Source organism: Stylophora pistillata, chromosome 14, assembly GCF_964205215.1.
Source record: "Stylophora pistillata chromosome 14, jaStyPist1.2, whole genome shotgun sequence".
In the NCBI taxonomy this organism is placed as follows: domain Eukaryota; kingdom Metazoa; phylum Cnidaria; class Anthozoa; order Scleractinia; family Pocilloporidae; genus Stylophora; species Stylophora pistillata.
In genome coordinates, this window is record NC_142532.1 from 23027042 (window position 1) to 23042821 (window position 15780).

The window sequence follows — 15780 nt, forward strand, 5'->3', positions numbered from 1 at the left end:
GTCAACCAGTCAGCCAGTCAATGAATCAGTCAGCAAGTTAGCCAGTCAGTCACTTAGTCAGTCATTCAGCCAGTCATTCAGTCAGTCATTCAATCAGTCAGCCAGCCAGTTAGTCTGTTATAGTCACTCACTCAGTCATCCAGTCAGTCAGTCAGTCGGTCAGCTAGCCAGGCAGTCAGTCAGTCAGTCACTCAGTCAGTCACTCAGTCAGTCAGTCGGTCAGCCAGTGATTCGGCCTGTTATCCAGTCAGTCACTCAGTCATCAGCCAGCTAATCATTCAGTCAGTTGCTCAACCAGTAAGTCAGTTAGCCAACCAGCCAATTCTTCGGTCCTTTAGTCAGTCATTCAGTCGGTCAGTCAGTTGGTCAATCATCCAGTCAGTCAGTCAACAACTGCCATTTAGCCAATTTTTTCAGTCAGATGATCTGTCAATAAGTCCCTCAGTCAGATTTCAATCATAATTGTGCTTTTTTTTCCAGAGACCATTAGATGAAGAAATGAAAAAGGTATGTCGAGTGTTCTGCATTTCTAGACAGGCAACAGTGTGAAAGGTTTTGTAATAAAAGGTTTATTTATAGATTATGTTTGCATTAAAATGATGCTATCAGGCTTGTTATGAATGTGCTGCCATGCACATGTAAGGTAAAGCCTGTTTACAAGCCAAGTGGCCCATTGGGCCGGCTATTAAATCCGGTTTCCGTAGCATGAAGTGACTAGGAGTATTGCTACTCCCTCATGGATGGAACGCTAGTCCATCGCAGGATTACCCCCAGCATTAAATACGCCGGTTCCCATTTAAACACCTGATCAATGATGAAAGCTTCTTAGGTTGGTACTCATTTCCTCTGTTCTCATTCTCATTACCCCTTTGCCCCTCAGAGTGACCAGCATCTAATTTCTCCTTACAATATCACCCTTGAGTCACACATTAAGGTCAGGAGAATAAAGGAAATGATCACCTACTATAGAACCTCTTGATTGTTAAACAAATTCTCCTTGTCAGTATATTAGGAAATGTTAAGAGAACAGTATGGAGAATATGCATACTGATATCAGGGTGTAATTTAATGAAGGATTCAGCAGTATTGCTGTAGGGAGAAATTAATGCTGTTCACTCTCAGGATTTAGAGTGTTTAACTCTTGAACTCCCAGAAGTGATTAACATGTAACTTCTCCCACTTAATACCCATACATTATCCAGCAAACAGGTAATGAGAATCAAACACAACGAATATATGAAATTCATATATCTGAACTGCGGTTATAGAGGCATATATTTGCACAATCCTCGCAGTAAAGAGCACTATACAAGCAGTGGTGAAAATCAGACCTGAAAAAAATCAGGCCTGTACGGGATTCGAACCACTGACCTCTGATACTAGTGCAGTACTCTACCAATTGAGCTAACAAGCCAACTGGGAGCAGGTCATCAAATTAGTCCAACATAAACTCGTAAGATGATAAATCAAACACAACGAATATATGAAATTCATATATATCTGAACTGTGGTGATAGAAGCATATTTGTGCACGATTCTCTCAGTAAAGAGCACTATTTAAGCAATAGTGAAAATCAGACCTGAAAAAATTCAGGCCTGTACAGTAATGAGAATGTTTAAACTTATCAGGTAGAACTTGTTATCTTGATCTAACACCAAATTCTTGTAACTAATTTACAAGAAAATGTGTATTAGCTAGAGGGGAGAGTTAACAATCAGATCTTGGGAGTTTAAGGGTGAAAATGTCCATAACAAGACGAAAAAACAAAGTAAGGAATTAATTTCAATTAATTTCAATGGCTCTTTTGCTTTTGAACCAGTCCTTCCAACTGAAGTTGAAGTTGAATTATTGAGGACCCCGCCTAACAAATCACATGGACTGTGGTCCTGTCCCACTCGTCTGTTGAAATGTACGCGACATATTAAAGCTAAACCCCTTGCAACTCTTATAAATATTTCAATTGAGAGAGGTTTCTTCCCCTCTTAATTGAAGCATGCTGTAATTATCCCCATTTTTAAAGGTGGTGATGAACTGACCTAGTAGTTATCGGCTAATTTCTCTTCTTTCCGTTGATCTTTGTACCAATTCACATTTTTCTCTTAATTTTGCATCCAAGATCGTATCCTGCAGTTTTCACAAATACGATAAACTCGGACGCCCCTGTTATATTGAACACACAGGAAGAACTGACACCACTGCCCTGATGAAGGTTTGTGGTATAACATTTAGAGTCAATCAATTCTTGTTACATATTTGTCAAGGCTTGTTACATATTTGTCAGGCTTAATTTTTCTGCGCCAGAGGAGGGAGGATGCGTGCATAACATTCCTCAAGCGAAGTCACTCTTCTTCCAACCTACTACGAAAGTTAGTGCGGCATTGTGCATTCACAAGACCATATGCCCTTAGGACAGGAGAAACTGTGTCTGTACCTGCCTCTCCAAGATCTAATAGATTCAGAAATTTTTGCACCATCAAATACCAGAACCATGTTTAAAATACCGAATTACAATTCATTTTAATACTCATAGTATTTAATATTTACATAGTATTCAATATTTACATTTGATATCTATAATAGTTATATTTAGGTGTAACATAGAAGTATGTATATTTAATGACCCGCCTTGTAATTCAGTGTATGCTGCAAAAAGGTTGAATAAACGATCATTATTATTATTATTATTATTATTATTATTATTATTATTATAAGTAAAGTGTACTTTTGAAAAAAAAAGCAGAGATTGATGCAAATTTGTTTAAAACATTTTGAAATGCAGATTTAAAGTTAGATTTGTTTGCCTTTTTATATGTAGCTTCCTCAAGACCAATTTATAGGATGGCACATTTGGAACAATGAAAGACAAATTCAAAGAATGATGGAACTTTCCTCAAAATTTGTGAGTAACTTTATATTTAATACAGATTATTTTTTACTTTTCCCCATTAGTTTGTGAGCAGGCCTATTTGAAGATTTGAGATGAGTTGGAAAGGGGTTTGTTGGGAGTCTGGCACTAATTCTTCAGTGTTAGATGCCTCGCCAACCTCTTGCCTGTTTGCATAGCTCAAGAGAGAAATTAGATGCTAGTCACTCTTAAAATGCCCCTGAGATCAAAATTTTTGTACATTTTTTTCATTTTCGTGTTCAGTGTGTCTCCTTCACCTACTCTGTCAAATTTCAGTCTAGAATGAGCTCCACAAATATCTTTTATCAAGCCATTTAATTCGCAATTTCGTGTCAAACTAATGTAAAATCAGACGAACTTTTGCAATATTTATTTGCAAGACAAATGTGCCTCCGTTACACTTTTCACAGACAAAACAAAGAACCACTTTTGTTTCATATCAAACTGAATGCTACCGGTTCAGTCTTCTATCGCCCTTCAGAGCTACTTGGAAAATTGTCCTAACACAACTTGCAGACTGTATCTAAGCCAAAAAATACTTTGTAATTATAACACAATGAGGTCATGGCTCTAAAAAGTCGAAACAAACTCTGCTTTAAACCTCACCGAAGCGACACAACAATAGTCGTCATAAATAAGACAGAAAAAAAAAAAAAAGAGGCCAAAGTGGAACTCAACAACAGAGTTCACTTCAACCCTCTCAAAGCACTAACAGTGAAAAAAAAACACGCAGGAAAGGGTTAATGAAATCATTGACCAAATGCATCAGGGTAAACATATTGATGGCTTGAAAATGGCTTTCACAAATTCCCAATATCTGCCTTGATACACAATCAGCCATTGCTGAAAACAATTTTTATATATCACCGATCATTTCTTACACAAAAGGAAAATCCCTTGCGACAAGCAAAAATGCAATTTGAAGGTGATAAAGCAATGCAACCACAAAAGCCACATGGGGAGTCCGTGCCGTTCTGTGTTTATCTTTATTTGCATGGCAAAAATTCATCGTTTGCTGGTGCGAAACTATCCACAGAAGCTTCAGTTGATTTCTGGGACAATTCATCGTCAGACAAAGTCAACATTTCATGACTGACAACAAAACAGTTCTCAAAAATGTATTACGTGTGATTTTCTCTGAAGCGAACAAAGAGAGTTGTGACAAAGCAAAGCATAAGTTTGTTGAGCCTTTGATGTCATGGTGGCGTTTTATGCTGAACAATTGCAGGCTCGGCTGGAACATGTTTTCAGCAATAGCAGACGATTTTTTAACTACTTTGAAGCGGTGAAAATTGGTCATCGGAGGTTTGTTTTGAGTTTTTAATGGCAAAAAGAGTTTTAACTTGATCCAATTCAACATTCTGTAAACAAATAAGCCCAAAATAAAATGGTCAATTTTCATCTCAGGGGCACTTTCATGGTTAAAGGATTAAGGGAAACCTTGAAAATATGCTGCGATAGCTCAATAAATATATCTTATTAATCAAGCGCGAGGGCCATACTGGGAGAATATTGGCCCGAGGTCTTGACAGTGTGGAGCGAGCGCAGTGAGGGCCATACTGGGAGAATATTGGCCCGAGGTCTTGACAGTATGGAGCGAGCGCAGCGAGGTCCATACAAAAAAGACCAAGGGCCGATATTCTTCCAGTAAGGTCCCGAGCAAGCTTGGTTAATAAGAGATTTATTACACGACTGAAGTTCAAAGGGACACAAGTGTGGCATCATTTGGGACCATTCGGGACAGTGCCCGGTCCAATACTGAGAGAATATTGACCGGCAATAGAGCATTTTGATTGGTTGATTTAGTTATTGGCCCTCTGACTTCCCGAGTCATGTAACAAAAAGTTTTAGTTCTGAGCACAAGGGTGAATCTAGTAATCTTGGAATGTCTTCTTTGTTGCAAGTCCCAGTAACAGTCACAGCATAGTTTTTATTTTTTGTGAAAAGTGATCAATTTGTTGAGAAAGACTCTTTACACAGTTTTTGTTTTCCTTTGGTTCACAGGGACAACCAATAGAAACAATGGTTCATATTCATGATATGGCCGGAGCAAGTATGTTTCTAAGGTGAATCAATAAGTAAATCCATCAGCCGTTTGCACCCTAACATCAGTATGTATATTCTCCATACTGTTCTCTATACATTTCCAAGGGTGCTTACAAGGAGAATTTGTTTAATGATCCAGAGCTTTTTTTACAGTTGTTGATCATTTCCTTTATTCTCTTGACCCTTTTGTGTGATTCAGGGGTGATATTGTAAGGAGAAATTAGATGCTGGTCACTCTTGGGTGGTTAATGGGGTAATGATTCAAGTTCATCCTATAGGATCATTGCAGACAGGATTCTGAGTGTGTGATCCCATCAGCTACTTACTTGTTTTAAAAATGATTAGAACTTGAAATGACAACAATTGTACAGGATCATAACAGTACAAGTTGATTTTGTTTTGGTTCTCATTCTCTAGAATGCATGTAAATTTATACCCCTACTTCAATATACTGTTAAGTAGCTTGTCTAAATTCATATTGAATAAATTTTGTATGTTTTTCTATTGTCTTTTGGACAGGAAAACCTTGAATTTCTTCAAAAGAATAGCAAAACTTGATCAAGATTACTACCCTGAAAGAATGGGAAAGGTATGTATTTGGTACATTGCAATGTTGCTAATGTATAATATAATGGGTTTTGCTAAACACAGGCCCTAGGTGCCTACATGACATGTAGATAAGCTACTGACCTAAACAGTTGAGTTGCAGGATTGCAGGTCATAAATAATGGGCTGCTGTGGTCCGAGGTGGATAGCCACCTTAAAGCCTGAAACCATAATATGATGTTGTATTTGTATTTAAGAATTTGTACAAAGTACTGGAGCAGAAACAATAGGACATAGGTCCCCTACGAGGTTTAAGCTCCAACAAACCCACCCATCCCACCCCAGGGGAGGACATCCATCACACAGTAATCTTGCGCGTGGGAAATTAACGTCTCCTACCCCTAACCCTGCAGGAGACGGGACCTCCATTTATTCATCCCTATCTGAGAAGACTAGAATATCTAACCATTTCTTAAGGTAGCATATTCTTCTCAATTATTTTAAGACCTTGAGTGTTGATCTGGCCGGGGCTTGAACCCTCGACCTCCCGCACAACAATCCAGCGCTCTATCCATTGAGCTAACTGGGAGGCGGTAAATATATTGATAATAAAGTATAATTGTGTAATGTCCATTTGTTTTGATTAATGATTTCTTCCTGCTATTCATTTCATTTTCAGATTTTTATTGTCAATACCCCATGGTAAGTTGATACATCAACAAAATAAATCACTACTTAAAGGCGTAGCTCCCTTTACATGGTGATGATCTTTTTTTTTTACCCCAGTGATTTCAGTCAATTGTGAAGTACACTGAGCTGAGCTTTGTGACATTCACAAAACAGGAAGCAGGTTTGTTTTCTGATTCTAGGTTTTAATGCTTTCTAGGGTTTTTCCAGTTCTTTGGAAAATAGCCAAGATTTTCTTGGACCCAAAGACCAGAACAAAGTGTGTTGTGCTTAAAAGCTCAGAACTCCAGAAACTTTGTGAATATTTTGATCCTGAGGATCTGCCAGAGGAATTTGGAGGCATTTGTCAATGTGAGAATGGCTGTCTTCCTCCTATACCCAGACACATGGTAAGGTTTATATTTTTATCTAAAATTGTTATGCAATAAGTGCACTAAGTATCTCAGGTGATCAAGATCTCTGGTTATTAAAATGACCCTACCTTATAATTGAAATTATTAAAAACTGGATCATTGGATAATGCAATTCAAGACTTTTTATTGGACAACAACAAACATATGAAACATATGTGTGAACTGCGGTTATGAGACGTATATGAGCACGATCCTTCACAGTAAAGCACTATTTGAGCAATAGTGAAAATCAGACCTGAAAAAAATTTCAGGCCTGTACGGGATTCGAACCACTGACCTCTGCGATACTAGTGCAGCGCTCTACCAATTGAGCTAACAAGCCAACTAAGAGCAGGCCATCAAATTAATTCGACATAAACCCGTAGATGATCAGTGGTTCGTAGAGGTCAGTGGTTCGAATCCCGTACAGGCCTGAAATTTTTCAAATGAAACCCATAGATGATTCAGTGGTCCGTAGAGGTCAGTGGTTCGAATCCCGTACAGGCCTGAAATTTTTTTCAGGTCTGATTTTCACTATTGCTCAAATAGTGCTTTACTGCGAAGGATCGTGCTCATATACATCTCATAACCGCAGTTCACACATATGTTTCATATGTTTGTTGTTGTTTGATTTATCATCTACGGGTTTATGTCGAATTAATTTGATGGCCTGCTCTTAGTTGGCTTGTTAGCTCAATTAGTAGAGCGCTGCACTAGTATCACAGAGGTCAGTGGTTTGAATCCTGTACAGGCCTGAAATTTTTTTCAGGTCTGATTTTCACTATTGCTCAAATAGTGCTTTACTGCGAAGGATCGTGCTCATATACGACTTTTTATTGGCTTAGCCATTATGGTATATGAGCCAATATACCGTAATCTACAAATATGGTAAGCGCACGCGTCAGCTTAGAATTAAAAGGGAGCTAAAATTTTAATAAAATTTAATATTTAATGTTTTTGATAATATAATTATTCCACTTGTGCTTGTTGGATATGAGATGATTATAGCCAACTCGGCGCTATGTGCCTCGTTAGCTGTCTATCATCTCATATCCAACGCGCACTCATGGAATAATTGTTAAAATATTCATGGACTTATCATGAACACAAACACTACACAATCTGTTGTGTTGTGTGTTGTTTTACCATCTGATACCATCATGGAGACTGAGATACATTATAGCTTGTATTTATTTCAAGCAAATATCCGGTTAAGGCATGTACACAGTTTTTAATCAGCTTTATTATTCTTTTATCCCTTTTCCCTACACAGTTATGATATATTTTGTTTTATGATTTATTTAAATTATAGATATAATATTAATCTACAAGATAATAATATAGAGCTGACTGATAGTCTGAAGATTCTTGGTGTCATTTTAGATGAAAGAATAACATTTAAGCCCTATATACAAGTACAACTTAAGAAGGCGTGTGCTAAGGCAGCTGCCATGCGTAAGCTGCGTAAGTTTATGCCACAAGAAGTTATGATTCACCTTTACAAAGCATATGTACTACCCCACTTAGAGTATTGTAGCCCACTCCTGCTAGGAATAAGTAATGGCTCAAAAATAAGTTAGAGGACACTAATTACTACATCCTAAGGACTAAGCGTTGCATTCGTTTATGGCGAGGCTTTAACTCGATTTTTAATGCACTTTCGCTTAATAATTATAGAGTACATACAAATTAGATAAAATAAAGCTTTTCAATACTTTTATCTTTTAATATTAGTTCTTATTTGCTCAATTATTTGTAATTAGTTTCATGTTCACATTTTAAACGAGCTATTAGCTCTTAGGTGATACGTGAGTGAATAATTTTTTTATTTTTTTTTTAATGATAAAAATTAAAATTTATTTTTTGTAGCTAGAAGTTAAAGACAATCCACAACTTATAGAGCAGACAGTAGGTATGTCATTCTACATCCAAAACAATACCTAAAAGGTGGGGAGTCTTAACCCTTTATGTCGCAATAGTGATTAACATGTAACCTCTCCCTATAATATCCATACATCATCCAGCAAACAGGTAATGAGAATATTCAAACTTGTCAGGTAGATGTTGTCTTCTCAATATAACACCAAATGTGAGGCAGCCAGAGGGGAGAATTAACAATCAGGTCTTGGGAGTTAAAGGGTTAATCAGGGGGGTGATGATGAATCAAGAATGAGGGACAAGAGGTGTGTCCCCGCCCCACACCCCTCAGCAATGTTTCTTTACCAGCAATCAGTGTCAAAATTAGTGGACACATCATCAAAGAGTTCTATTCATGTGAAGAATAACACTTCTGTTTCCATCACACTCTAAATCATTAACACATCCCCTCCCCTCTTCAATGATCATGGAATCACGATAAAACATTGTCTTGGGGGGGAGGGGGCAAAATGGTTAACTTAACACAGACAAGAGATAAAACTGAATTAAAACAGGGTTGAAAAGTACAATTTGTCCACAGTTTTGTCACCAAGTGTAGATTGTAGTCCCCAGGGTCATAATTGAATCGAATAAATAATAAAGGAAATTTTCTGATGTTTTTATGAACACTGAACTTATTCATTGCTTATCATAATAACTCCTATTTGCCATTTTTATTCAGTCTATAGTGCTCTTGGAACTCTTACTGAATTCATCTCTGCGTGACCTTACCTTTGATGAAAACAATTAAGCCTTGACTCTCCACATTTTGATACTTGAGTAACATTATAAAACAAGATTGTGAATTTTAAAGAAATTATATCCTTGCAGGACCCAAGAAATCTTTTACTTACAAGGTAAACTGTGACAACAAGAAAGGTGACACGTCTATAGCGTGGTATTTTAAAGCTACAAGGTGACTCTTGCGTGGTTTTATGGTTAGGAGTTAGAATCATAAATTAACAGGATTTGGTATCTATACACATACATAAAGCAGCATCTATATTCAATTGATAAACTGCCTTAACTCTTTAAAATGTTGCAATTGTTAGTGAAAGGTTTTTTTTTTTAGACTGGTGCCCTTGTTTAGTATGTACTTGTTTGCAGAGTGGAGGGCCTGGAGGGGAGAATATTTGGCTCTGAGATATTTTTAAAATTATCCAGAGACAAATGTTTAATTCATCTTGGCCTAAATACTGCCAGGATATTCTACACAGTCATATAATCTTACAAGAAAAGTGCGGAGAAAAGTGCTAACCGCCTCCCGATTAGCTCAATTGGTAGAGCGCCAGACTGTTGTGTGGGAGATCATGAGTTCAAATCCGGCCGGACCAACACTAAGGGTCTTTAATTAACTGAGAAGAAAGTGCTGCCTTTGTAATAATAACTGCAAATGGTTAGACTTTCTAGTCTTCTCGGATAGGGACGATAAATGGAGGTCCCGTCTCCTGCAGGGTTGGGGTAGGAGATGTTAATTTCCCACACACGAGATTACGGTGTGATGGATGTCCTCCCCGGGATGGGATGGGTGCATAAAAAAAGGGTTAGGTATCAATTGGAATGAAAGTTCTGTTCCTCTCTCCTGCCATTCCTGTGGCCAATTAATTAAACTTAAACTGAGTCTGTATACTGGTCTTATGATGTTCATCAATATTTCTTGTTTCATAGTAAAGATATTCAATTTGGACTTAAATTCAAGGCCAAGCCTCATTCAGGATGGAAAGATAATGAAAATGAAATTGAAGAAATCTGGGTGGAGGAACTGGAGCCAATTTCAGAATGCGATACATCAGTGACTGGGTAAGGTTGGATCTTGTGCATAATTCTCCCCTTGAACAGATATGTAATAAGTGACCTCTCACAGAAAAACATACACTAACAGCTTTCCATTAAACGGGTGATATGCACCGCTACCAAATGGGGAACAAACAGGTTACTCACCTGTTCAAACGGATATGTTATCAAATGGTTGAACAGGTTATCAAGTATTCTGAACAGCTTGTGTAAATTTTCAAACAGGTTACCCAAACGACTGAAATGCTTGTCAAAATTTTCAAACACATCATGCAGACAACTGAACTGCATGTAAAAATTATCAAACGGGTTACCCAAATGACTGAATAGCTTGTGTAAATTATCGAACAGGTCATGCAAACGACTGTACAGCTTGTGAAAATTTTCGAACATGTCGACATAGATGGATGAATGGGTGTACAATTAATTTTAACAGCTCATGAAAAGCAATTACCATAAAGGCCGAATGGATAGGTTATCACTCCAAACGAATGGACAGATCTGGTCCGAGTCAGGTTTTGTTGAAACCTCAAATATTTAGTAGTTTCTAAAGGATAGTCAGCTGTAAATGAGGGAAGAGAATCTGTTTTAACATCGATATCAGGCTGATATGTTTGTTCATGTTATTACTTACTTCAGGGATCACTTAAAGGAGAAATAATTAAAAATCAATTACCTTTAGTTTGAAAGTTTACCTCATCACCATGACATTATTAATAGCAATCTTTCTATCCTTTCTTGACCAAGTGCAGGGGCACTGAAATTGGCTAGGTAGACATCCATTACAATGTTTCCTATTATGGCATTAGTCAATCTCTTTCTATTTGGTAGACCATTTCAGTTTTTGATACCTGTCAATCCCTCATCCTGAGTAACCCATTCAATTCCTGACAGTTGTCTATCAACCTTTAACTCAAAGTAAACCCACCCAATATCTGAAATCTATTGTGTCCTTCTGTTATTGAGCTTTTTTAAGGTCTGACACCCCCTCAATATTTGCATAGTACACTAGTATACACCCATTCTGGGTCTAGCATTTAAAGTCAATATCTCTCTCGCTGGTAAGTTTGTTTTTTGATTGACACTTGTCCACAACTTTTCAGTTTCTACACTCCGCCTTGTCCTGGTATCTGCACCTTGGTATGGGACAATTCAAACTGCAAGTGGCTCTCAAGAACAATCAAGTAAGACATTCCAACCCTTTGTAACAAAAACTTTCAGTTGGGGTGCTGGAAACTGCTTCTTGATTCTTTGAATTTTGATTCTAAAATTAGCTTTGGGCTTGTTATCTTACCAGAACTTTCGAGAAATGTGACATCGATCATGTTCATGTCTAGGCAGCTAAAGGGCTATGCCCATCAACACAGTAGTCAAACATCTGTGCATGTAGGAATGTTGTTATAACCAGATGGCCTGTTTTCAGGCTGTCAGAACTAAGTTGTCTCACACAAATTACAAACAACGACACAAACCAGTGAGTCACAGTGTTCCAGGGTTAGGAGTTAGAATGATAAATGACCAGGATACCCACATTTGTTTTAGCTTTATGTTCACAAGTCTTGAGTTTTCTTTTTCTCTACTTCTCTTTCTTTTAAAGATTTCTATGTGCATTTCAATTTTCTTTTGCATAATATTTTGCAACACAGCAGTTGTTTGTTATGTTTCTTTTGAAATTTTGCATGGGAAATTGGTGCATGGCTGGTCAGATCTGATCCCCTTGGGCATGCCCAACATTTGACCCCTGTGTTACATCCATCACCATCTGTGTATTTTACTTGGCCTCACAAGTTCCCTGATCATGCCGAAATCATCGTCCCATATCTATTTATTATTATCTCAGTTCTGTTGTTTATCTTTCTTGCCAAACTTATATTTTGTTGTCTCTTTTAACTTGCATGTAATATTTCTTGGTGCAAAAAAAAATATTCATTGTAAGATTTCTGATCCTTACTAGGTACCACGTCATGGTCAGCGAGGTAGATTCTGATGAAGAAATTTCAACCAATGGCAACAAAGAAAATTCCTAAACAGCAAGTATTGTTAAAGGTGTCTTCTAGAATACTATATTCATTCACGCAGATGAGGAGCTGGAGATGTCCATGGTGTGATAGTGGGTGAGGGTAAAGGCAGAATCAATCATTGCTTAATAGCATCTCAAACAAGTACTTTGGTGTAAACATACTACTCTTTGAAAATATAACAAGACAGGCTCTTGTTTTATCTTACTGTTAGCCAGTACTCACTTTACTCAGTATCTATCATAGAATAGATGCTGAGTTTTGTAGCCAATCAGATTGCAGCATTTTAGATAGATAGTGAGTTGTATAGCCAATTAGATTGCAGCATTTTAAAGAGACTATCATTGAGAAGATCTGTACCATTTACTCATAAGTGAAAGAGTCAGTAAGGAAGTAGACAATTTTTTCAATTTTAATGTTGAGCACCTGGTTTTGAGATAACTTATGATGCATAAGGATTGAAGATTGATGAGTTCTTAAACCCTCTAGAATACCTTCCACGGGAATTTGTAAGGGAATCTTTGTGGCAGTTATCTTATATTGAGACTATACACCTCAAAATTGGTAGAAAGAGTTGATCTTATTCCCGCTATTGATCTTATTGATTATAAAATTTTTTTCATTTTGAGTATTGAAGTGTTTGATATATAACATAACGGAAGCTGAATTATGCGAGCATTTTGATTGGTTCTTACTCATGATCTGTTGGAGGACTGACGCATAGGCAACATCATCATTAACATTTCAGTGACCCACAGAATAATAATAATAATAATAATAATAATAATAATAATAATAATAATAATAATAATAGCTGCACCTGGCAGACCACTTTTTTGTTTAAAGCACATCTGCCATCATTGGAGGTGCAGTGGCCTCAGGGTTAGTGTGCTCGACTCTGGATCGAGTGGTCTGGGTTCAAGCCCTGGCCAAGGATATTGTGTTGTGTTCTTAGGCAAGACACTTTAACTCACAGTGTCTCTCTTCACCCAGGTGTTTAAATGGGTATCATTGAATTTAATGCCAGAGTGTAACCCTGCGATGGACTAGCATCCCATCCAGGGGGGAGTAGAAATACCCCTAGTCCTTTCATGCTATAGAAACCAAAGTTAAGCTCCATCCTGATGGGCCACTTGGCTCTTTCACTGAAAAGATTCACAGCAAGATGCAAGATGGAATGTATTTGTTAAATTTTTCCTAATATCAATACACAGTCAATCAAACTGGTAATGAGAAGAACAAAATTTGCTGACCAGGAAATATAATGTCTTGTCGCATTCTTTTTACATCTAAATGAGATTTTTCTGTCCTCGAAGGATAGGTGGGTATTTTCATAGCATTGGTTTTTAACTGTGGCAATGATATTTATAATGATTAATTAATGGTGAATGATAACATTATTTATTGATGAGAGTTATCTTGCAAATCGAATTCAAGATATTTAATGGATTGATCATGAATTCTGGACATATTTTTCTAGTGATATAGGTGTATTTGACATGCTATTTAAACAGCGTATGATAATTATATTGTGATACTTGCCACTATCACTTAGTCACTACTGTATGAACATGTGGCTGAAAAGTGGTAATATTATTAATGGTGAGGGTTAATTCTAGTGAATTTGAAGGTTTCCCACATAAATTTGTAAAATGAGGTAGAAAAAAGTGCTAGTTTTGTCTATAAATAAAAACCAGGCTAAAATTAAGTATCTAAAATTCAAAACATACAAGTATTATTAGCTTAGCTCTTCAACTTCTTACAATTTTTACATACACTTACTTCTACCCTGCTGGCAGAGGCGTTTATTTGTGAACTTCCCCTACGGTTCACGTAAAAATAAAGTCTTCTGCGCTCGGCCTGTTAAATCTTGTTCGAGCATGCGCCAGGGAATTATCCAAGTTTTGGGATAATCTAATTTGCAAAACCGGTCAGAACCTGTTTTAAACACGTTTTTATGCGCACGCATCCAATTTAGTTGGCCGAGTACTACCGGGAACTCATTTGTTTCTAAGCAACAGGCCGCGCATGCTCGAAGAAGATTTAATAGGCCGAGCGCAGAGGACTTTATTTTTACGTGGACCGTAGGGGAAGTTAACAAATAATCGCCTCTGCCAGCAGGGTAACTTCTTAAGAGTGCTACAATATCTTTCCAACTATCTCTTAATTATAGTATTTTCCTATTTTCCATACACAGGAAATGTTTTTATAGGGCTTAATGCTTAGTGTTAATAGTGTTTTCCAAGAGAGAATATTTGTTTAAACTCGGTTGTATGTAGTTTTGCAAAACAAGCTAAAAATATCATGGTCGGGTATTTATCTGGACAGAGCTGTTTTACAGTTCTTTGATAAATTATTGTTATTAGCTAATATTTGAAACTTTTTTCAATTGACATAGAAGTGTACTAAGTAATGAGAGGATAATTTTCTGAAAATCAGTTCAAATTAATCTATAAGCGTTAGCCACTGTCTGCGCGTTTCCCGCTTATTTTGCCCGCCACTAGACTGGCCGCTTAGGATTTTCGTATCCGGCAATAAGGGGCCAATCGCGTTAAATAATTCAGATTCAAACGATCTAAAAGCGTTTGCCAGTGGTTAAACTTTTCCCGGGCTTTTTGGTTCTTTGGTTTTCATTTTCGTCGTCATTCATTGGTTGCATTTTTCCTCGCTCAATTTTTCCTGCCCTTTTACAAGGCCCTTCCGGTTGTGATTGGTTTATTCTCTCGCTCATAGTTGATAGCTTTTCGCGCTGTTTATAACTTTTGCCAAGCACTACACTTCGTCCAATTTTTTTTTTTAATCCTAAGTTATAGGAAAGTTTAGAACTAGTGTGAGATGGTTAACAAAACCTTGTAAAATGTTATTTATCATTGCGATTATTTAAGTATTTATTGGCTGAATATCACTGTTTATTTTCACTTATTTTAATCTTATTTAAAAGATTTTGACCAAGAGAGGATACGCTTTTTTTCTCTCTTTATTTTAAGATAGTTACATATTGTAATACTAACGTAACTTTTCTCATCAAGAGAACCTTAAAAAGTTAACAAATAGTTTATTTTGCAGTTAGAATAAACCATCGCTATAAAAAGTCACTGACTTTCGTCTCCATTTACTTTCTCTAACAAAAATTATATCAATGAAAGTCCGAAGTCTTCCCGGTGAAGAGCCCTTTTGGAAATGTATTCAGATGAAACCCGTTAGAAACGTCCGAAGCTGGACGTTACGGTTCGAAATCGGACGAATCTGTCCGAATTTAGACGAAACCAGACGAACCCCTCCTAAATCGGGCAGAACAATCTGCAATTCAACGACCCTTCCGGAATAAGACAACGGGAAGAATTTAGGAGACACTGTTCAAAAAAGGACGAAACATTCTTGAATAAACGAAAGCTTTCGAAATCATAAAGACGAACTGTAATCGGACTGGACTGTCCGGATGAAGAAAATCAGACGGAATTGTCCAAAAGAGGA

At 37.1% G+C, this 15780-nt stretch overlaps 1 protein-coding gene across 2 annotated transcripts in view; it reads left to right on the forward strand.

Annotated features, from left to right (window-relative positions):
• The window catches only part of LOC111325609 (uncharacterized), a 25765-nt gene extending 10364 nt beyond the window's left edge, over positions 1–15401 (forward strand). The window contains exons 4-15 of one of the 2 annotated variants that reach the window (XM_088745205.1): positions 481–507; positions 2118–2210; positions 2817–2900; positions 4911–4972; positions 5472–5541; positions 6178–6200; positions 6385–6574; positions 8447–8489; positions 9326–9410; positions 10163–10294; positions 11392–11472; positions 12243–15401. In XM_088745205.1, coding sequence (XP_088601331.1) covers positions 481–507; positions 2118–2210; positions 2817–2900; positions 4911–4972; positions 5472–5541; positions 6178–6200; positions 6385–6574; positions 8447–8489; positions 9326–9410; positions 10163–10294; positions 11392–11472; positions 12243–12315 — 963 coding nt within the window. In that variant the 3' untranslated portion in view covers positions 12316–15401. Of the gene's footprint in view, positions 1–480; positions 508–2117; positions 2211–2816; positions 2901–4910; positions 4973–5471; positions 5542–6177; positions 6201–6384; positions 6575–8446; positions 8490–9325; positions 9411–10162; positions 10295–11391; positions 11473–12242 lie in introns of those variants that run through there. The other variant, XM_088745207.1, reaches the window with a different exon arrangement.
• Positions 15402–15780: the final 379 nt, after the last annotated feature.